The sequence below is a fragment of the Mobula hypostoma genome, chromosome X1 (assembly GCF_963921235.1).
Source record: "Mobula hypostoma chromosome X1, sMobHyp1.1, whole genome shotgun sequence".
In the NCBI taxonomy this organism is placed as follows: domain Eukaryota; kingdom Metazoa; phylum Chordata; class Chondrichthyes; order Myliobatiformes; family Myliobatidae; genus Mobula; species Mobula hypostoma.
Genome location: NC_086128.1, coordinates 9,835,718 through 9,859,371, shown reverse-complemented (window position 1 = coordinate 9,859,371; position 23,654 = coordinate 9,835,718). Strand labels below are relative to the sequence as shown.

Sequence of the window (23,654 nt, the reverse complement as noted above, 5' to 3'; positions counted from 1 at the left end):
AAACCCAGGGAAAGACACCAGAGGCGACTTGCAGTGGCCAGTTAACCTACCAACCTGCATATCTTTGGGGTGTGGGAGGAAACCAGAATACCTAAGGAACCCCAAGCAATTATGGGGAAGTGTGAAAGCTCCACATGGATTGAACCCACATCTGTCATTGGGAAACAACGGCTCTACTGGCTGTGTTGCTGTGCACCTTTGTGTAACAAAATATTAACAAAGTAATTGCAGACTTGCCCATGAACCTCTAATCTGCCCTTCACTCTACTCCAGGTGTCCAAACTTCTTACATTAACCAGTCTGAATGATGATGTCCTTGCAGAGGAAAATGAGATTCTGAGAGAAATCGTAAAAGTTAATCCTCACAATCACACAATACAGAAACAGGCTCTTCAGACCACCGTGACTAATTTACCCATGTATACCATTCCTGTTATCCCATCCTGAGCTAGATTTTGGGTCAAACCACAACTGTTGGACAAGTGCACAAACTCAAAAGCAATGAGTTCGATAATGGTACCAGTAAGCACTTTGGACATGGTCATAGCCAGAATGGAATTAGATGTTTAAAACTCTGAAATCAATTGAGAATTAGCTGAGGAGGTTAAATAGAGGTCTAGTGCTAGTTAGCTTGTTATCTTCAGCTTTTACACATATACTAGAAATTCCTTTTTTCTGCAAACAATATGATTGATTGTATCTTTGGTTGTAAGAACTCCATGGAGAACTGGGACCTGTGTTCTCATTACAAGTCGAACTAAGCCAAAGTTCAAAGTGCCATCAATTGTTTTCTGAATGAATAATGAGCTTGGCTCGTGCTGCATGGGTTTAATCCCTGAAGTGAACTAATTGTTGCCTGTTGATTTTGTGTGCATGGATCCAATCATGGGATTTCTATTCACTTAAAGCCCTTGAATCAGAAGGGCAGTGGCTCATGTCCCACTGATCAGTGCAATTTTGAAGTATTACACAAAATCAGCAGGCAACAATTAGTTCACTTCAGGTACTAAACCCACGCAGCATCATCCAAGCTCATTATTCATTAAGAAAAGAGTTAAAGGCACTTTGGTAGCTAAGGTCTACAATCAGGGGAGGGGGATAGCGTTTTGCTCATATCTGAACCAATACTTTTCCCTAAGCCAACAGCCCTGAAGCAAATTATTTGGTCAAGTTTTTTATTGGTTTGGGAGATCTAGTTGCAGTGTTGCTACCATTTTTCCTACCTTGGATCAACAATTTACATCAATTAAATCTTTAAGCGATCTAAGGATAATGATCTTCATAAGTGCTAATCATTTCTTCTAGTTAGCTATAATGACAATGTGGGAATGGGGGTGAGTTCAACTACCTGCCGACTTGTGCTGTTGTTGAGAAGTTTTTGCTATGGCTGGCACTACCAAGAAATTAGCGACGCTGCATTTATGAAGCACACACCCTGCTTTGAGCAGAGGATGGATTTAAAAATTGTTGCGATTTCTAATGTGACAGCATGTTCTGGTAGGATTAGGATTGTTTCCCATCCCATTTTCTTGGATTGCGGGTGATTTAGGTGCACAGAAATAAAATAGTAACTGCTAAGGAGATGGTCACCAATCCTTGTGCTACAATATTACTGAGATGTTGGTAAGCCGCTGACGTAGAGTGGAAGGAACAGAGCCACTTTGGGATTATTGCTGATGCTTTCTTCCACCCACCAGGACTCCATCACAAAATTTAGTGTTTGCTTTTGACAATGTGAGAAGGCCCCATGAGTTTTGTTTGATCTGAAGAGACCCTGATGGAATACTTGTTTTTTTCCTGATATCATAGACACCAAAAACACCTGGTCTGAGGCCGATGGTACGCAAGGATGTGAAAAGTGTGTGCAGACTGTTGAGAGAATATTTGAAGCAATTCTATCTGACTCCAATAATGAATGAAGAGGAGGTCGCTCACTGGTTCTTGCCTCAGGAAAATATTATAGAAACTTATGTGGTTGAGGTAAATAATGATTTACTAATTATGGAGGACAATGCATGGAACCATAGGATGATAAATCAGAATCAGGTTTATTATCACCGGCATGTGACATGAAATTTGTTAACTCGGCAGCAGCGGTTCAATGCCATACATAATATAGAAGAAAAAAAAATAATAATAAATATAATATATAAATAAAGTAAATCAATTACAGTATACGTATATTGAATAGATTTTAAAAATGTGCAAAAAACAAATAGTGTATATTTTTTGAAAAGTGAGGTAGTGTCCAGGGGTTCAATGTCCATTTAGGAATCAGATGGCAGAGAGGAAGAAGCTGTTCCTGAATCGCTGAGTGTGTGCCTTTAGGATTCTGTATCTCCTACCTGATGATGACAATGAGAAAAGGGCATGTCCTGGGTGCTGGAGGTCCTTAATAATGGAGCTGACTAGATGTACAACCCCCTGCAGCTTCTTTCAGTCCTGTGCAGTAGCAACCCCCCCCCCCCCACCCCCATACCAGACAGTGATGCAGCCTGTCAGAATGCTCTCTGCGGTACATCTATAGAAGTTTTTGAGTTGACATGTCAAATCTCTTCAAACTCCTAATGAAGTATAACTGCTGTCTTGCCTTCTTTATAACTACATCGGTATGTTAGGACCAGGTTAGATCCTCAGAGATCTTAACACCCAGGAACTTGAAACTGCTCACTCTCTCCACTTCTGATCCCTCCATGAAGATTGGTATGTGTTCCTTCATCTTACCCTTCCTGAAGTCCACAATCAGCTCTTTCATCTTACTGACGTTGAGTGCCAGGTTGTTGCTGTGGCACCACTCCACTAGTTGGCATATCTCACTCCTGTACGCCCTCTCATCACCACCTGAGATTCTACCAACAATGGTTGTATCATCAGCAAGTTTATAGATGGTATTTGAGCTATGCCTAGCCACACAGTCATGTGTATATAGAGAGTAGAACAGTGGGCTATGTACACACCCCTGAGGTGTGCCAGTGTTGATCGTCAGCGAGGAGGAATCAGACAGGATTCCTGCCACTGGTCATAATCCATTGATTTTGGCTGGCATATTCAAGGATTTGGGTATTGACCAAATACCTCTCAGTATCAGTTGTGATGCCTCATAAGTTTGAATAGCAATCACCTAGAACGGTGATTTTCCACATGATTTGCAATCCCCAAACCATAACACGCCTTATTTGAATCTCTCTAATCAAAGACAATAACAATAATGAGCAACAGTATGTTTATTTACGAATTTACAGTCTTTGACCTGATGGTGCGTGCCATGTCCATTTTCTCTGGTTATCTGTATAAACATCCTTGTGTATGGTGTTATCAGCATATTTTTCAGAGGTGCTACAGAGGACCTTGATCATCCTGAACTGTGGTATAAATGAAAAGTTATGATCTTCAATAACTATTTTTAATCACTGTAGAAATTAATCACAATCATTTCAATGTATGAAGTGATTTCAGCTGTTCAGAAAGCATTCAGTGCCTCTTTTAAGCATTGAATCCTAGAATAGTGCAGTTAGATTAACTCAAGTTAGATTCAGATATATATCAGTCTTGGGTCACCCACCATTTCACTTGCCCGGAAAAGATGCTATACTTCCCAGCTCGAAAAATATATTTAAACTCACCACACTTTGTTACTTTTTTAACTCACTGGGACTCTGTCTGCTATGCTCCTTCTAAAATCCATGTTTTGTCTCTTCCCCACTCTTATTAAATGCATCAGGAATTAGATAGCATCATTAGAGCCATAGTGTACAGAAACAAGCCCTTCAGCCATGTTGACCATCAAGTACAAATTCTATACGGACAGCAACAGAAGTCCAGGTCAAATCAAGATGCCTGGGGCTGTGAGTTAGCTGTGCTATAGAAGTATAAGATATTGGAGAAGAATTAGACCATTTAGTCTATCAAGTCTACTCTGCCATTTTTTTAACAGTTTGTCCCACCTTCTTTATGTAAACATTAATTTCCTTACCATTCTCTGCCTTAGATACACCCAGTGACTTGGCCTCCGTAGCTCTCTGTGGCAACAAATTCCACATATTCACCACCTTTAGGCTGAAGAAATTCTTTGTCATCTCTGTTTTGGAGAAAAGCCCAACAATTTTGAAGCCATACCCTAAGAACTTAAACTCTCCTACTCTATAAGCATCCTCTCTATGTCCACTCCATGCAGGCCTTTCAGTATACAGAAGACTTCAATAAGGCTACAGTGCCATCAAAGTTCAAAGTACATTTGTTACCAAATTGTGTGTACTATATACAACTTTGAGATTCATTTCCTTACAGGCAGCCACAAAACAAAGAAACCCAACAGAACCCATTTAAAAAAAAGACCATCAAACACCCAATGCGCAGAAAAAAAACCAAATCGTGCAAACAACAAAAATAAGCAAATAGCATTCAGAACTGAAGTTCATGAAAGTGAGCCCACGGACCCAAAGCCAGAAGCCGATTCAGCAGTCCATTAGTTACAGGCCTCAGCCTCAGTTCAGCGCCGAGACTGGTAAAGCTCATGGAGCAGTGATTTGAACCAGCCCCTCCTTCAGTCTGGCCTGGCGTTTAAATCGTCCAACCCTTGAGTTGTTCCTTGCTTCGATTGGCTCTCGAGCCTGGGCCACACCGCCTTGATTCACCACATACCCGACCATTCCAATTCAGCCCATCACTTATATTGATCAAACCTCGAGTCTTTCCTTAATTCTCAGGCCTGGGCTCCACCTAGACTCTGCCTCGCCTTGCCACAGTTCTCCAGCAACAGCCAAACGTTGTCTCATTCTCTGCTCCCATGCCCGGGCCAAGCCACCTCAATTCAGCCCATACACACCACAATCCTGCACCAGTTCATACTGCAATAATGCCAGGTCATACAGGCAGTTCTAAATCTCAACCCCCAAAAGGAAGTTATGGGCTATTGATTGCAGTGATCGTTTACCAGAAAAAATGTGAGTTAATAAAAGTGGTTAGTAATTTTCTTTGTTTTGTGTACCGCCAGCAAGTAATCGCTGAGCATCACCAGCACCATCTTAAATTGGAAGCCTATGCATGTCCATTTCAAGTGTATTACTGGAGCAGAATTTGTGATCATCTTCAAGCCAGATGCATTCACCACGTTGTACAGCATGGAAACTTTTAGCCCAGTTGCTCCTGCCAGTGAGGCATCTTCCTGAGAGAGGAACTGTCTCCTTCTAAACCTTTCCTATCCATGAATCTGTCTAAATAGAACTGTACCCGGCTCTACCACTTCCTTTGGCAGTTTTCTCCATATATCCACTACCCTCTGTGTGGGGGGAAAAAAACATCCTTCAGTTCCTTTTAAATCTGTCCCTTCTCACCTTCAACCTGTGCCCCCTAGTTTTAGACTCCTCAGACTTGGGATAAAGATTATGACCATCCACCTCATTAAGGCTCCTCATGATTTTATAAACCTCTATTAAGTCACCCCTCAAGCTTCTTCACTCCAGGGAAATTAGCCCCAGTTCCTCAGGAACTATTGAAAGCTACTTGAAAGAAATCCAGTTAGCAAGAGGGCCCCTGCTGTGTAAGTGGGATCCTGTGGCATAAGGAAAAAACAAGTTTCCCACGCAAAAAAGGAGAAAACAAGCAGTTTGATAATCCATGTCCCTGCTTAACCATTAAAGGCAGCTTTCTAAAACATTAGGGTAAATGGAAGTGTTATTTATTCATCTAAAGCCATTTAAATGCAAGGAACTAAAATGACAATGTTTTACATTCTAATATTCCATTAGGGATCTTAATTTTTTTGTAAGATTAGTTAATATTAAAGTATATTTTATAAGCATAAATAAAAGTCCCTAATGAACTACTCATCTTTACATTTAAAGAGTCCTCAGCTGAGGCTGTCACAGTTGTGCCTCCTCTTGCCAAATGTAGAATTTCGTAATAAATCTAGACTTTTTTTTCCTCGCTGCCACTCTGATATGGAACTTGATGAGCCCAGATTTGGAGGGCTCTTGGCTGCCCACTGGTTAAACTACTGACTGCAGCTTACACAGTGCTGTCTTTGCATGATAGCAATGCAGACGTTGCTGCCAGATGTGTGCAGTAATGTGCAGTGAATGCTGACAAACTGGCCAGTGTGTCTCCACCAGTTGCAGAGCAGTAGCCTGGATTGTGCTGGATCTGGCCCACTGTCTGTATTTACTTCCCACAGAGGAGACTCATCCACATTTCCCTTGAACAAGTTACACAACTCTAACCTTTGCACCCAGGAGCTGGAGTGAGCTCAGCAACGTCAATGGCTTGAACTCCTCAAATTTATCTGATTCAGTTAAAAACGGTTCAGATAGTTTAAAACAATTATTTAAAAATTGAAAAGGCAATGTCAGTGTAAAATACTAAAATGACTCAATAGTAAAATAAAATACTTCACACAACTCATCCACTTAACTGTTTCCACTTTCCCCTCTCCTGTACATCAGTATTCCACCACTAGATATGATGGTGAGATGACTGGCCGAGCAGGAGGTCAGGTACACTGATGTCTGACTTCTCTTTATGAAATTCTATTCAACTATGGATCTACAAATTTCCAAAAACAAAATGAGCCATGACTAATTGACAGTCAATGAGTAATAAAGTCCTGTAGAAGAGCCTCGGCCCGAAATGTTGACTGTTTACTCTTTTCCATTGACGCCACCTGGACTGCTGAGTTTCTCTAGTATTTTGTATATATTACTTTGATCTCCAACATCTGCAGATTTTCTCGTTATAGCTGTCTGTTAGCTATAATTAAGCCTTTAATCTTTATTTTTTAGTGTACCTCAAAGCTCTGTCATCTAGATTTTTAAGTTGGTCTCTGTATCGCAAGCTTAGGTCAATATGTACTGTATGTCTAAGCCATCAGTGGTCCAAAAATAGAACCACAATATAGCCCCGAAAGCAACCAATTGCTTGTCATGATTTAGGCAATTTAAATCTGCTGCTTCTGTCTTGTGGACTTCATTACTATGAAACATAATATGTGCTGTATGTGTTTATATATTTGCATTGATTTTAAGTTTTTAAATTTAACTTATTTTTGTTTTTAATTATTTATGCCTTTTGATCTGTTTTTAAATGTCTGTATCAGTGAGATCTAATGCAGTCAAGACATTCTGGGATGAGGTCATACGTTCTAGCATTTAAAGCCTGCTCAAAGCACCGGCTTCCACCTCTGAGCTACAAAGAAAAATCTGCCCAGTTTGCTCTTCAATTTGAACAGAATGTGGCCAGGGAGTAGATTCAAGACTTACCCCCTTAACCTCCTCCCCTGCACTCCACTGACCCTTTCTGTATGTCAGAATCAGAATCTGGTTTATTATTACTGACGTATGTTGTGGAATTTGTTGTTTTGTGGTAGCAGTACAGTGCAATACATAAATTACTGAGTTACAGTAAGAAATATACTTAAAAGAATGGATAAATCATGCAGAAAAAGAACAAAATAGTGAGGTAGTGTTCATGGTTCATTCAGAAATCTGATGGTAGAGGGGAAGAAGCTTAAAATTTTTTAACTCTTTAAACTTATCTCCAACTTTTCCCAGTTCTAATGTCCTGGCTTTTCATTGCCCCTCTGTACCTCTTGTAAAAGACATGAAGTACCAAATATCATTTCTGGGAAAGGAAGTTCTTAATTGTTTTGGGCAAAGATGTGTTTAAATGTATGTGGTAATTAAAACTTCCTGCCGGTGAATGGTCAATCAGCTACAGAGTTAATGGTGAACACCTGAAAGTGCTCATGCCTGACGCTGCTTGGAAATTGCAGTTCTTTTGCTGATGTTACAAATAACTTGCTGTTTCCCATTTTGTTCCTCCAGAACCCTGAAGGAGAATTGACAGACTTCATCAGTTTTTACACTCTTCCTTCCACCATCATGCACCATCCTGTTCACAAGAGCCTGAAAGCTGCTTACTCTTTTTATAATGTCCATACCAAGACTCCTCTTGTTGACCTCATGAACGATGGCCTCATCCTTGCAAAGTCGGTATGTGTCAATTCCCTCAGTCGCCTTCTACACCAGCTCACCAATTGCCCTTCAATATATAATACTACTGTAACACTAGAGATGAAGCAAAGAACTTCAGACCAGAAACTGCAAGCCATTCTGAATGTCATTCCAAAAGCAATATATTTGAAGAGCCAGAAGCAGGCTTATTTCACAGTACTTCTCTTTGCCTCTTCAATGCCACTATCAAAAGTGCAATAAAATTACCTGATGGAGACCTATCAGAATTTGCAGTGATGTGGAAAACACCTTTTCATTCCAGTAATTTGGATTCTTAGCCTCTGCATCAAGTGCCAGAATATCAGGTTCATGTTAGAGACACTAGCAGGAAGGACAGCAGAGCAGCAATGGCTGGAGTTTCTGTGAAAAATGAGGGAAGTGCAAGACAGATCTATTCCAGATAAGAAATTTTCAAATGGAAGGACACTACCGTGGCTGACAAGTGAAGCCAGAGCCAAAGTAAAAGCAAAAGAGAGGGCATACAAGGAAGCCAAAGCCAGTGGATTGGGAAGTTTATCAAAAAAAACTTGCAGAAGGAAACTAAGAAGGTCATTAGGAAGGAAAAGATGAATTATGAAAGGAAGCTGGTGACTAATATCAAAAGCTTTTTAAGTATATAAAGGATAAAAGAGAGTTGAGGGTAGATATAGGACCGATAGAAAATGACGCTGAGATAGTGTAATGAGAGACGCAGAGATGGCAGAGGAACTGAATGTGTATTTTGCATCAGTCTTCACAGTGGAAGACATCTGCAGTACACCGGACATTCAGGAGTGTCAGGGAAGTGAAGTATGTGCAGTGAAAATTACAACTGAGAAGGTGCTCAGAAAGCTTAATGGTCTGAGGGTGGATAAATCTCCTGGACCTGATGGAATGCACCCTCGGGTTTTGAAGGAAGTAGCTTGAGAGATTACAGAGGTATTAATAATGATCTTTCAAGAATCGATAGATTCTGGCATTGTACCTGATGACTGGAAAATTGCAAGTGTTACTCCGCTATTTAAGAAGGGTGGGAGGCAGCAGAAAGGAAACTATAGACCTGTTAGCCTGACATCAGTGGCTGGGAAGTTGTTGGAATTGATTGTTAGGGATGAGATTACGGAGTACCTGGAGGCACATGACAAGATAGGCCAAATCCAGCATGGTTTCCTGAAAGGAAAGTCCTGCCTGAATAACCAACTGCAATTTTTGAGGAAATTACAAGCAGGGTAGACAAAGGAGATGCAGTAGATGTGGTGTACTTGGATTTTCAGAAGGCCTTTGACAAGGTGCCACACATGAGGCTGCTTAGCAAGATAAGATCCCAAGTAATTACAGGGGAATTACCAGCATGGGTGGAGCATCGGCTGATCGGCAGAAAACAGAGAGTGGGAATAAAGGGATCCTATTCTGGCTGGCTGCCAGTTACCAGTGGAGTTCCACAGGGGTCGGTGTTGGGACCGCTGCCTTTTACAATGTATGTCGATGATTTGGACTATGGGGTTAATGGATTTGTGGCTAAATTTGCCAATGATACAAAGATAGGTGAAGGTGTGGGTAGTGTTGAGGAAACAGGGCCTTCAGAGAGACTTAGATAGTTTAGGGGAATGGGCAAAGAAGTGGCAAGTGAAATGCAATGTTGGAAACTGTATGGTCATGCACTTTGGTGGAAGAAATAAACAGGCAGACTATTATTTAGATGGGGAGAGAATTCAAAATGCAGAGATGCTTGGGAGTCCTTGTGCAGGATACCCTAAGGGTTAATCTCCAGGTTGAGTCGGTTATGAAGAAGGCAAATGCAATGTTGGCGTTCATTTCTAGAGGTATAGAATATAAGAGCAGGAATGTGATGTTGAGGCTCTATAAGGCACTCGTGAGACCACACTTGGAGTGTTGTGTGCAGTTTTGGGCCCCTTATTTTAGAAAGGATATACTGACATTGGAGAGAGTTCAGAGATTTACAAGAACGATTCCAGGAATGAAAGGATTACTATATGTGGAACATCTGGCAGCTCTTGGACTGCGTTCCCTGGAGTTCAGGAGAATGAGGGGAGATCTCATAGAAACATTCCAAATGTTAAAAGGCCTGAACAGATTAGATATGGCAAAGTTATTTGCCATAGTAGGAGAGTCCAGGACAAAAGGGCATGACTTCAGGATTGAAGGACCATCCATTTAGAACTGAGATGCGGAGAAATTACTTTAGTCAGAGGGTGGTAAATCTGTGGAATTTGTTGCCATGAGTGGCTGTGGAGGCCAAGTCATTTGGTGCATTTGAGGCAGAGATAGATAGGTTTTTGATTAGCCAGGGCATCAAAGGGTATGGGGAGAAGGCAGGGGAGTGGGGATGACTGGGAGAATTGAATCCGCCCATGACTGGTGCAGCAGACTCGATGGGCCAAATGGCCTACTTCTGCTCCTCTATCTTATGGTCTTATAGCCACCTAATGAAATTATTGATGAGCAGTAAGGGTACTTGAGCTTTACTAGTGATGTGCTAGGCTCAGGATAGCCAGTAAATACCAGATGGCTAGAGTTTGGCGAGGCAGTAGAACATTACATAAACTGAAGCCTTCGTCCTTCCCATTCTCTCCCATCAGTCATTTTGACTTTGATTCCACTAGCTACAATTGTTGTATTGGTTTGTCTCCACTCCCTCACCACCGCCATCCCTACTTTTTGCTTTGGAAAGGATAATTGTTCCTCATCACATCAACCACACTGCAGATTCACAAGCCACATTGAGTGGGGTGAAGCTGAGAGCTCTGCAACAGAAATCCTAGGTATCCCCAGCTCTCATCCTCTGAGATAAAGGTCTGGTTTCAAAATGTCAATGAATTATGCATTTCCTACCTTTTGAGGTTCAAGAACAGATATGGGGAGGGGGATTGGTTCTTCCTGTTTGGTGGTGCAAACAGATTCTAAATGTTTGTACCTGCTGTTTCTGTGATCTGGAGAGAACCATCCTAAAGATAATGGCTATTTGCAATGTCAGCAATATATCCTGATGCAATGAAACTATTAGTTTTACCTGTGGTGTTTCTGTGATTTGCATAGAATGTAGCTCTGTATTTTGTGGTATGGGATCCTCTACTGTGTTCCTCAGTTTGGTTATTCTAAGTGATTCTATATCTGCACTGGACAAATCTGCAACAGGCCAATTCTCGTTGAGTGTGGATCAGGAATGAATTGTCTAACTAGGGGCTGATATTGGCTTGTGTAGGAAGTGAATAAAATTTGGATTGTAATGATTGTATTTTGAGTTTGTAGTATGTTGTAAACAAAACTATATATGTGATCCATGCTCTCCCTGCCCTTGGTATTTGAAGCCCTGTGTTGGTCGAGGTCAACCATGGATATTGCATCCTAGCTATCTAAGTAATACATAAGCCAGGGCAGTACAATATAGAAACATAGAAAATAGGTGCAGGAGTAGGCCATTCGTCCCTTCGAGCCTGCACTGCCATTTATTATGATCATGGCTGATCATCCAACTCAGAACCCCGCCCCAGCCTTCCCTCCATACCCCCTGACCCCCGTAGCCACAAGGGCCATATCTAACTCCCTCTTAAATATAGCCAATGAACTGGCCTCAACTGTTTCCTGTGGCAGAGAATTCCACAGATTCACCACTCTCTGTGTGAAGAAGTTTTTCCTAATCTCGGTCCTAAAAGGCTTCCCTTCTATCCTCAAACTGTGGCCCCTCGTTCTGGACTTCCCCAACATCGGGAACAATCCTCCTGCATCTAGCCTGTCAAATCCCTTTAGGATCTTATACGTTTCAATCAGATCCTCCCTCAATCTTCTAAATTCCAACGAGTACAAGCCCAGTTCATCCAGTCTTTCTTCATATGAAAGTCCTGCCATCCCAGGAATCAATCTGGTGAACCTTCTTTGTACTCCCTCAATGGCAAGGATGTCTTTCCTCAGATTAGGGGACCAAAACTGCACACAATACTCCAGGTGTGGTCTCACCAAGGCCTTGTACAACTGCAGTAGTACCTCCCTGCTCCTGTACTGTGTTGTGTGCAGTTTTGGTCCCCTAATCTGAGGAAAGACATCTTTGCCATAGAGGGAGTACAAAGAAGGTTCACCAGATTGATTCCTGGGATGGCGGGACTTTCATATGAAGAAAGACTGGATGAATTGGGCTTGTACTCGTTGGAATTTAGAAGATTGAGGGGGGATCTGATTGAAACGTATAAGATCCTAAAGGGATTGGACAGGCTAGATGCAGGAAGATTGTTCCCGATGTTGGGGAAGTCCAGAACGAGGGGTCACAGTTTGAGGATAGAGGGGAAGCCTTTTAGGACCGAGATTAGGAAAAACTTCTTCACACAGAGAGTGGTGAATCTGTGGAATTCTCTGCCACAGGAAACAGTTGAGGCCAGTTCATTGGCTATATTTAAGAGGGAGTTAGATATGGCCCTTGTGGCTACGGGGATCAGGGGGTATGGAGGGAAGGCTGGGGCGGGGTTCTGAGTTGGATGATCAGCCATGATCATAATAAATGGCGGTGCAGGCTCAAAGGGCCAAATGGCCTACTCCTGCACCTATTTTCTATGTTTCTATGTACTCGAATCCTCTCGCTATAAATGCCAGCATACCATTCGCCTTTTTCACCGCCTGCTGTACCTGCATGCCCACTTTCAATGACTGGTGTATAATGACACCCAGGTCTCATTGCACCTCCCCTTTTCCTAATCGGCCACCATTCAGATAATAATCTGTTTTCCTATTTTTGCCACCAAAGTGGATAACTTCACATTTATCCACATTAAATTGCATTTGCCATGAATTTGCCCACTCACCCAACCTATCCAAGTCACCCTGCATCCTCTTAGCATCCTCCTCACTGCTAACACTGCCACCCAGCTTCGTGTCATCCACAAACTTGGAGATGCTGCATTTAATTCCCTCATCCAAGTCATTAATATATATTGGAAACAACTGGGGTCCCAGCACTGAGCCTTGCGGTACCCCACTAGTCACCGCCTGCCATTCTGTAAAGGTCCCGTTTATTCCCACTCCTTGCTTCCTGTCTGCTAACCAATTCTCCACCCACACCAATATCTTACCCCCAATACTGTGTGCTTTAAGTTTGCACACTAATCTCCTGTGTGGGACCTTGTCAAAAGTCTTTTGAAAATCCAAATATACCACATCCACTGGTTCTCCCCTGTCCACTCTACTAGTTACATCCTCAAAAAATTCTATGAGATTCGTCAGACATGATTTTCCTTTCACAAATCCATGCTGACTTTGTCTGATCATTTCACCGCTTTCCAAATGTGCTGTTATCACATCCTTGATAACTGACTCCAGCAGTTTCCCCACCACCAACGTTAGGCTAACCGGTCTATAATTCCCCGGTTTCTCTCTCCCTCCTTTTTTAAAAAGTGGAGTTACATTAGCCACCCTCCAATCCTCAGGAACTAGTCCAGAATCTAACGAGTTTTGAAAAATTATCACTAATGCATCCACTATTTCTTGGGCTACTTCCTTAAGCACTCTAGGATGCAGACCATCTGGCCCTGGGGATTTATCTGCCTTTAATCCCTTCAATTTACCTAACACCACTTCCCTACTAACATATATTTCCCTCAGTTCCTCCATCTCACTGGACCCTCTATCCCCTACTATTTCTGGAAGATTATTTATGTCCTCCTTAGTGAAGACAGAACCAAAGTGATTATTCAATTGGTCTGCCATGTCCTTGCTCCCCATAATCAATTCACCTGAGATATGGAGATCAAGCTATTGCCTTTGCAGCAGGCGCCCCCTCTCCACACAGCTGATGAAATCAATGGAATGGCAGAGACTGATATAGTTTGGCACCAGTGGTGTCACAGGAGTTGCCAGTCAGCGTTGAACTTGGTATTTGATGAGAGAGTATCAAAGAGTTTCATTCTGACCTCTTCCTTTTTGATTCTGAGGTATCTGAAGTGTTCTAGCTCAGCACCAAATTTCAAAGGTTCCAAGTAAATTTATTATCAAAGTACATATCACTATATAGAACCCTGAGATTCATTTTCTTGTGAGCATACTCAATAAATCCATAGAATAATAAGCATAACAGAATCAAGTAAGACTGCACCAACTTGGGCATTCAACCAGTGTGCAAAAGACGTCAAACTGCAAGTACAAAAAGAAATTAATATTGAAATAAATAAGCAATAAATATTGAAAACATGAGATGAAGAGTCCTTGAAAGTGAGTCCATCGATTGTGGAAACATTCCAGTGATAGAGCAAGTGAAGTTATCCCCTCTGGTAAGAGCCTGATGGTTGAGGAGTAATAACTGTTCCTGAACCTGGTGGTGTGAGTCCTGAAGCTCCCATACCACCTTCCTGATGGCAGCAGTGAAAAGAGAGCATTTCCGGGGTGGTGGGGATCCCTGATGATGGATGCTGCTTTCCTGTGATGGTGTTTCATGTAGCTCAATGGTGGGGAGGGCTTTACCCCAGATAGACTGGGCCGTATCCACTACTCTATGTAGGATTTTCCGTTCAAGGGCATTGGTGTTTCTATACCAGGCTGTGATGCAGTCAATAAACATTACCCTCCACCACACATCTGTAGGAGTTTGTCAAAGTTTTAGGTATCATGTTGCACATCTTTATTAGCACCAACATCTTTAATGTAGAAATGTTTAAAAATCCAACTGTTAACTAGATGCAAATATCATCTGTAAAGATTGAAGTGTATGTCACTGTAAAATTGCAGGCCAACTTTTCTGTGTTTGAGGTTTCTATTTATTCTGCCTTTTTATCTCTCATTCAACAGAAAGGTTTTGATGTTTTCAATGCACTGGATCTAATGGAAAATAAGACCTTTCTAGAAAAGCTGAAATTTGGAATTGGAGACGGCAACTTGCAGTATTATCTGTACAATTGGAAGTGCCCCAGCATGGCTCCTGAAAAGGTATTCAAGAGCAACGAGTGTTTCCTGTAACTATCATATGCTTATTGACAGATTAAGCCAAACTTTTTACAGCAGGTTTATTAAATCTCTGGTTTTAGCCTAGCAGCGTGATCTGAGTTGCTGATATTTAGCAAAACCAGGAAGAATGTAACAATATTCTATTGATGTGTTTAAAGAAGGCAGAATTGATCACGTCCTTCGCTGATAGACTCAACCTTTTACTGAGCTCCATCCCCAAAAAGGAGGAAGTGTAGTACTTTATATCCTTGAGGATAAAGAAGAAAGTTTAAACACACAACTTACAGTTACTTTGCATGTGTAAAGTAGACCCAAGTGATGAAAGTGCAAATTATGTTAATTGTTTAACCAAGTTGACCTTTTCCTACTGGTTTGGAGTAGCTTAATATTAGACCAATGAAGCTTTAAGTTGCCTGCTGAGGAAAGACAGGATGATTATGGAAAGGATGATCCAGCAGGTCAAGAGCAAGGAAGTACCTTCACTGAGAGAAGGATTTCTATGACTGCTTGTAAAGGGTGAATGTTAACAAGAGCACTATGTACACATGTTTCTTCCCATCTCCCTCTGAGAAAGTTAGCATACCCTGGAGAAACTGTAAAAAGCAAATTGGAATTTCAACCAGAACTGCAGAAAGTGATTAGGAAATGCTACAGATTGATAGTGGTCCATTATTTGAGGTAATAATGTGAAGGTTAACTCTCATCCTTTGACTTTTGCTCATCATATTCTCTTGTGAAACTCACCCTAATATCTGCGTGAATTCCCTGGGTCTAATGATGTTTCCCTCAAACTTGGTCCAACAAACCTCATTTGGCCCTTCCCTGCCACCTCCTCCAACCAGGCTAATGACCGTGCCTGTCACTGCCCCACCCACCAAGGTGTTATATTTTTGTGGGCAGCATGCAATCTTTTATTGATGTTCAATTTATTTTTCAACAGGTTGGGCTCGTGCTGCAGTAAAGTTGCTAAGAATGGAGCTGGGATGAGCCACCAATCAGCCATATCAGAAATGCATTCTGGCCTGACACTGCTGAACCTGGAAGCTCATGAGAAATGGGAAGGAATGAAGCCCATGGCATTCAAAGAGTTTACAGATTATAGTGTCCTACATACTCATTACTCTGCCCAACTCTGTCAAAACCATATATGCATTAAACATGATTTTAATAAATGGATTAGAACCAGTCAAATTGGAAAAGGCAATGTCAAGCGTGTCCAAAGATTGAAGCAGTGTTTTATATCTCTGAGCTTTGACCAAGATTTCCCTCACCCAAAAATGCCACATTGACAAAAGCAGGTCTAACTTCTTAATATTGTTAGCCGGGTAATTATCAGTGGATGATTGTCTTTTCACGGAGCCTTTGGATGATCTCATTTATGGAGCATGCTTTGAACAGCCTTGAGCAGCAGTTCCAGTGCAAAGGTTCTGCTGGGATACAAATGGGGGTTTTCCAGATTTTAAGAGCTTTGGGGTTCTCTGAAACTGCATATTACCAAAACGTATTGCCTTCACACACCTTTATTATATGTTTGAGAGAGGCTACCAAGTTAAACATGGGAAGAGTAATTTGCAGTGTTGAAAGGGGGTTGAACCTTGTATTAGGCTTTGGACTTAAATGCAAACACACAACAGTGAAAACTATTGTTTAGCTTAGGAAATAAAGTGTTTCCAACATCTAGAAGACAGCAATGCAGTTAAGAATGGGGTATTCTTTCCAAGGTGTAATACTGTATTTTTCCCTCCTCATTCTGCTGTCTTTCTCTTTCTGCACATTCTTAACTTAGTATATATTCTTCTTTCCTGACTTTGAAGTTTTGAAGTGAAAGATCTAAATTGATAAGCTGTGTAAAGTACCCTGTAAAATTGAAAAGGCTATCTGTCCTATCTCTGTGTTGTAGAGAACTTGTTTTTGAAATATGAATCTGGTTCACAATTGACAGTTTGATCATTAGAACTTGGCCAATGAATGAGAAGTACAGGCATCTTATGGTACCATTTGTTTCTAAAGTGCATTCTTTTAATGTATTCCAAAGATCTAAATTATCTTGGCCCTTTCAACTACTTGAAGTAGCTCCATTTTTGGATAATTTTCTATTTTAATTTGATTGTAAATCATGTTCTGTGTTCTTTGCTGTAACTTATTTTCAATGGCTACGATGTTCTACAAGGTTTGGCGGCTGTATTTAACGTAAGACGTAGTCAACATTTGTCCTCTTCCAAAAGGAGATCAGTTTTATGCAACTCACTGAACATCCCTAATTATAAAGGATTTAACACTGTCTACAAAACCCCAGCATCTTTTTCAGCCTTCTGAACTGAATTATCAGCATGGTTGAGTCACAAATTATCTGAACATGGGACCTTTTCAAGTAGCCTGATAAGTTGCAGGTAACTGGCATATACTGCATGCAGTTGTGAGTATCCATGGTACCAGTGTGTAGAGGAGACCAAGAAAATATCCAAAAATTGCTACGAAATTTCAAGTTGCTACTAAACTAGAAAATTGAATTCCATTTTAAAATCTGGAAATCTAGTATCAGATTGTTGTATAAGCCCAATTAATTCACTGAGCTATGTTGCAAGAGAAACCTTCCATTGTTATTGTTCAGTTGTTGTGTACTGCTCAAGTCTCATAATTGGATGCAATTATTTATGGGAATCTATTACAATGTGGCAGATTCTAGACTGCCCTTCACCAGTCCTGTTTGGTTCCACCCCACATTAGAAATTCACAATACATGTTGCCTATGCCAGTGGTACCCATCTTATGAATAATTGATGAAAGCAAAATTAGCAGTTGATTCCTTTTTCAGTCATTGACTTATTGTGATCTTTCTTTCCAGTTTACTAAGCCCCTTAGTTCATTCTGTTTGATGTCTTCCTGATAAAACTGCAGTCCTTGAAGTTCCCATTGCTTTCCCATGTCATTTGTGTCTTTCATGTTATGTATTGTTCACATGCCTTTTAAATCTGGATGAGTAAATTGCTTTCAAATATAATTTGGGTTGCAGGCTGCCAAAGGGTCCAACCATACAGCAGCAAATGTTGTTGAATACATTTTTAACCCTGATGGCTAAGCTTTTAATGTCCTGTACTATTTAAATTTATTTCTTGGTGTTCTTCCCTTCTTTATTCCAAGATAATATCACTTTTTTTTTATTTGAGAAGGAGAAGAAAGCACACATGGTGCTCACTGTCATAATGCCAAAGCTAGATTTGGGTAAATTGAAATTATTCCAAAATATGTCTAGGGCTCCATTAATGCAGTGTTCTTGTGCAGATCTATGTTGGAAACAACCAGAACTGTAACCCCCATCTAGCACTTAGCTCATGGTGTCATGACCTTCATGCTGGACCAATAGTCACAGAAATGTTTGGCTCATGTTGATAGATAAGGAGAAGGATTTTACACGGGGTGGCTGATTAATATGTTCACTTCAGATATGCTGCAGCTCTGTTAAGATTGCATTGATGCTACAGCAAAGAGAGTGCTAGTTTGTGGTTCAATTGCCACTCAAGGGCTTGTGCCTCAAGGCTGACACTCTAGCGCTGCACTGTTTGAAGGTCTTTTCAGCAGAAGTGAAAAAGCAAACTTTATTCCATTGCATTGTTTTAAAGGGTCTGGAAAAGGGATCACCTGTGTTGTGGCTAGTATTTAACTTTCATTGTTACCTGGAAATCTTTGGAACCTGCTGTGGGGAATTTGATTACTGTGCTTCCTACATCTTAAGTTAATTGTTGTTTGTAAAGTATTGGGGTGTTCTGAAAGGATGTGGAAGATGCTTCATAAATGCAAGTCTTTTAAAAATTCCTTAAATGTATGGTCAGCCTTCCTTTGCTGTCAGCAGTATAAAATCACAGCCACAGAAATGTTTTGTCAAAGTCTATTGCAAATAATTATATTGACAGTGGCTTTCAGGTTCTAACACAGGCATAACCCTGTAAATGGATTTAAATGCTAAGATTATTGGACCTACTGATGAGTATTCAGAGTAACAAAAGCTAAGAATTGAGGGTTTGGTACCATAGAAAGAATATGCCTTAGCATTATCTGAAGCAGCTCACTGCTCAGTCATGTAATGGTTGGGATATCCCAATAACCTTCAAGCCAAAGGAATGAGTCTTATACCTCACAATAGCAAATATGACAAGTGAGATAGCTATTCATTACACTGCTGCTGCCATCTGCGCTTTTATAGATATGTAAAAAGGAAAAGACTGATAAAGACAAATGTAGGTCCCCTGCAAACAGAAACAGGTGAATTGATTATGGGGAGCAAGGACATGGCAGACCAATTGAATAATTACTTTGGTTCTGTCTTCACTAAGGAGGACATAAATAATCTTCCAGAAATAGTAAGGGACAGAGGGTCCAGTGAGATGGAGGAACTGAGCGAAATACATGTTAGTAGGGAAGTGGTGTTAGGTAAATTGAAGGGATTGAAGGCAGATAAATCCCCAGGGTCAGATGGTCTGCATCCCAGAGTGCTTAAGGAAGTGGCCCAAGAAATAGTGGATGCATTAGTGATAATTTTTCAAAACTCGTTAGATTCTGGACTAGTTCCTGAGGATTGGAGGGTGGCTAATGTAACCCCACTTTTTAAAAAAGGAGGGAGAGAGAAACCGGGGAATTATAGGCCGGTTAGCCTAACGTCAGTGGTGGGGAAACTGCTGGAGTCAGTTATCAAGGATGTGATAACAGCACATTTGGAAAGCGGTGAAATGATCGGACAAAGTCAGCATGGATTTGTGAAAGGAAAATCATGTCTGACGAATCTCATAGAATTTTTTGAGGATGTAACTAGTAGAGTGGATAGGGGAGAACCAGTGGATGTGGTATATTTGGATTTTCAAAAGGCTTTTGACAAGGTCCCACACAGGAGATTAGTGTGCAAACTTAAAGCACACGGTATTGGGGGTAAGGTATTGGTGTGGGTGGAGAATTGGTTAGCAGACAGGAAGCAAAGAGTGGGAATAAATGGGACCTTTTCAGAATGGCAGGCGGTGACTAGTGGGGTACCGCAAGGCTCAGTGCTGGGACCCCAGTTGTTTCCAATATATATTAATGACTTGGATGAGGGAATTAAATGCAGCATCTCCAAGTTTGCGGATGACACAAAGCTGGGTGGCAGTGTTAGCAGTGAGGAGGATGCAGGGTGACTTGGATAGGTTGGGTGAGTGAGCAAACTCATGGCAGATGCAATTTAATGTGGATAAATGTGAAGTTATCCACTTTGGTGGCAAAAATAGGAAAACAGATTATTATCTGAATGGTGGCCGATTAGGAAAAGGGGAGGTGCAACGAGACCTGGGTGTCATTATACACCAGTCATTGAAAGTGGGCATGCAGGTACAGCAGGCGGTGAAAAAGGCAAACGGTATGCTGGCATTTATAGCGAGAGGATTCGAGTACAGGAGCAGGGAGGTACTACTGCAGTTGTACAAGGCCTTGGTGAGACCACACCTGGAGTATTGTGTGCAGTTTTGGTCCCCTAATCTGAGGAAAGACATCTTTGCCATAGAGGGAGTACAAAGAAGGTTCACCAGATTGATTCCTGGGATGGCAGGTCTTTCATATGAAGAAAGACTGGATGAACTGGGCTTGTACTCGTTGGAATTTAGAAGATTGAGGGGGGATCTGATTGAAACGTATAAGATCCTAAAGGGATTGGACAGGCTAGATGCGGGAAGATTGTTCCCGATGTTGGGGAGGTCTAGAACGAGGGGTCACAGTTTGAGGATAGAGGGGAAGCCTTTTAGGACCGAGGTTAGGAAAAACTTCTTCACACAGAGAGTGGTGAATCTGTGGAATTCTCTGCCACAGCAAACTGTTGAGGCCAGTTCATTAGCTATGTTTAAAAGGAAGTTAGATATGGCCCTTGTGGCTACAGGGGTCAGGGGGTATGGAGGGAAGGCTGGGTTCTGAGTTGGATGATCAGCCATGATCATAATAAATGGCGGTGCAGGCTCGAAGGGTCGAATGGCCTACTCCTGCACCTATTTTCTATGTTTCTATACCTTGTTCCTAGTGACTTCCCTGTGCCAACTGAAGTGATAAAACAGTACTTGTAGATACTAAAGTTATGTGAGCAACAAGGATGATTAATACATATTTGCAGTATATGTTCCAACACCTGCTTGGCAGATGGTCACTAAAATTAACCATTTTTCCCTGCATGATTTTCTCACGACACAACAGAATGTGTAAACAGACAATGAAACATCTCAGAGCTAGGAAGGGAGTGATGAAGTTGGGAAAATTACAGTCACTGGGAAGTGGATCTGAGCACATGAATGGAGCCACACACAATGCTGGAGAAGTTCAGCAAGTCAGGCATCATCTATGGAGGGGAATAAACGGTTGGCATTTCAGGCCTCAACCCTTCATCAAATGGGTAAGGTGATGGGGTAAAAGTCACTTGGTCTTTATAGACTTCATTCTAGGATCTTGGAAGGAAGTGACATGTCATGGAGTTAAACAGCACAAAAACTGTCCCTTTGACCCACCATGCACATGCTGACCATCAATTATCCATTACCTTAGCCATTCAAGTGCTCATTTAGATATTATAGGATTACCTGCCTGCCTCACTCACTGAGGCAGTGTATTCCAGATTGCAGCCATCTTCTGAGAGGTGGGTAAAAAATAATCTTCAGACTTCCACTGCCCACATGAATTCCACCTCAGAAAAATCTGTGCCAGACAGGCTTGCACCCTGTGAAATATTTGATTGAATGTTTTCCATTTCCCAGATTCTCTACATTTGTGGGAAGTTCTACTGGTTAGAAAATTGGTAAATGTTAGTACAAAAAAAAGAGGGAAAGACAAAACAGGAAACCTACAGCACAATACAGACCCTTCGGCCCACAATGCTGTGCCTAACATGTCCTTACTTTAGAAATTACCTAAGGTTAGCCATAGCTCTCTATTTTTCTAAGCTCCATGTACCTATCCAGGAGCCTCTTGAAAGACCCTATCATATCCGCCTCCACCACCGTTGCCAGCAGCCCATTCCATGCACTCACCACTCTGCGTAAAATAACTTACCCCTGTCATCCCCTCTGTATCTATTTACAAGCATCTTAAAACTGTGCCCTCTCGTGTTAGCCGTTTCAGCCCTGAGAAAAAGCCTCTTGACTATCCACGTGATAAATGCCTTGGAAACTTCTGCCTAGTTAACTTGCATTTTACAGAGGAAATTTTAGAAGTTATTATTAAAGATGTTTAAACGGCATTAGAGCCAATCAAAGTCAACATAGCTTTATGAAAGGGATTTCATGTTAACTAATTTAATGAGGTTATTTGAAGAAATGATGTGTGTGTTGGGGGGTGGTGGGTGGTATAAACGGGAACAGAGATTAGATTGCCGGAAAGCATTTGATGAGATTCTCCATCACAGGTTGTGGCAAAGACTAAAAGATACCACTGACGGTTAGCTGATAGAACAATATAAATAAATGTCTCGTTCTGTTTGCGATGTGTTACAAATTATGTAGAAGAGACAAAAGGCATAATTTGCAGATGACAGACATACGCAGGACAGTGAAGAGGACATAGGTGTGCAAATATCTTGCCAGTATAATCTGTGGGAGAATATGAAATTGCCCATTTGGGCAAGAAACATTAAAACAATAAGCAATTCTATCTAAGTGGTGAGAGCACAAAATCCCAGACACCCACATATTTTTTTAATTACAGTGAGGGATGACTCCCTGGGTATACAAACACCAAGGACATTAACTGACAAAACAATTTTTTTGTTAAGTGGCTTGGATATGTCTTAAACTATGTACTAATACACTAGATTGTCACTTAAAACCACCCCTGATCTAATCCTGGACAATCCAATGAAGTTTTATTGTCTCTCCCTGTGTAGGTACAATGGCACAGAATCAGAATATCCCACACCCAGTGGCTAGTTTCTGTGGCTTTAAAGTATCCATAGATATTACACTATAAACAAGACTTGTTTTTGTTGTTGGAAGTTTGGTTCCTGTTTTGTATTAAATGGCTGCTGCCCCTATTGTTTACCCCCTCAAAAGATGTCCAATGCCTAACATCTACTAAAAAGCCAGAAATGCCATATTTGCCCATTCATGAATTAATTTTCCAAGGTACAATAAGCCTTCGTCAAAATGGGGATTAGTGTAACAGGAAGGTGTGGATAAAGAACATCATTCAATGTCACATGACTACACCACCCAACAATCTCTTGGGAGGTCAAAATGAGCTTTCGTAAACATTATAAGTATGGTATCTCATTCTTCCAGAGTAGACATTCTAAAGCATCAAAAATCAAATAGACAGGAATTTAGTAGCAACATATATCAAAGTTGCTGGTGAACGCAGCAGGCCAAGCAGCATCTATAGGAAGAGGCGCAGTCGACGTTTCAGGCCGAGACCCTTCGTCAGGACTTTAGTAGACCAGTTTGAGACTATTTTTATATTTTAACATTCTACCCAACCTAAATCCATCCACTTGAAGTGATAAGATTTCTCTCTGCATGCCTCAGTATTGTCCTTCAGTTTGATGAATTAAGATACATCTGCTCCACTGGGTTTTGTATCCTGTGCTGAGTGCACTGCACTCTTGACTCTGATGTCTGCCAGGTTCCGAGTGAGAAATTGTGGGCAACTGTAAGCTGTAGAAAAAGCTGTGCTGGCTGTTGTGACTTTCCTGCAGATGACAAATTGACCTTCCAACATACACAGCAACAAAGAACA

The 23,654-nt window shown here is 41.3% G+C and overlaps 1 protein-coding gene across 1 annotated transcript in view; it reads left to right on the top strand.

Annotated features, from left to right (window-relative positions):
- The window catches only part of LOC134340466 (glycylpeptide N-tetradecanoyltransferase 1-like), a 99,219-nt gene extending 80,473 nt beyond the window's left edge, over positions 1-18,746 (top strand). Inside the window, exons 9-12 of the mRNA XM_063037763.1 lie at positions 1,810-1,980; positions 7,818-7,985; positions 14,772-14,909; positions 15,868-18,746. Of these exons, the coding sequence (XP_062893833.1) occupies positions 1,810-1,980; positions 7,818-7,985; positions 14,772-14,909; positions 15,868-15,888 (498 nt within the window). The 3' untranslated portion in view covers positions 15,889-18,746. The remainder of the gene's footprint in view (positions 1-1,809; positions 1,981-7,817; positions 7,986-14,771; positions 14,910-15,867) is intronic.
- The last annotated feature ends 4,908 nt before the right edge of the window (positions 18,747-23,654 follow it).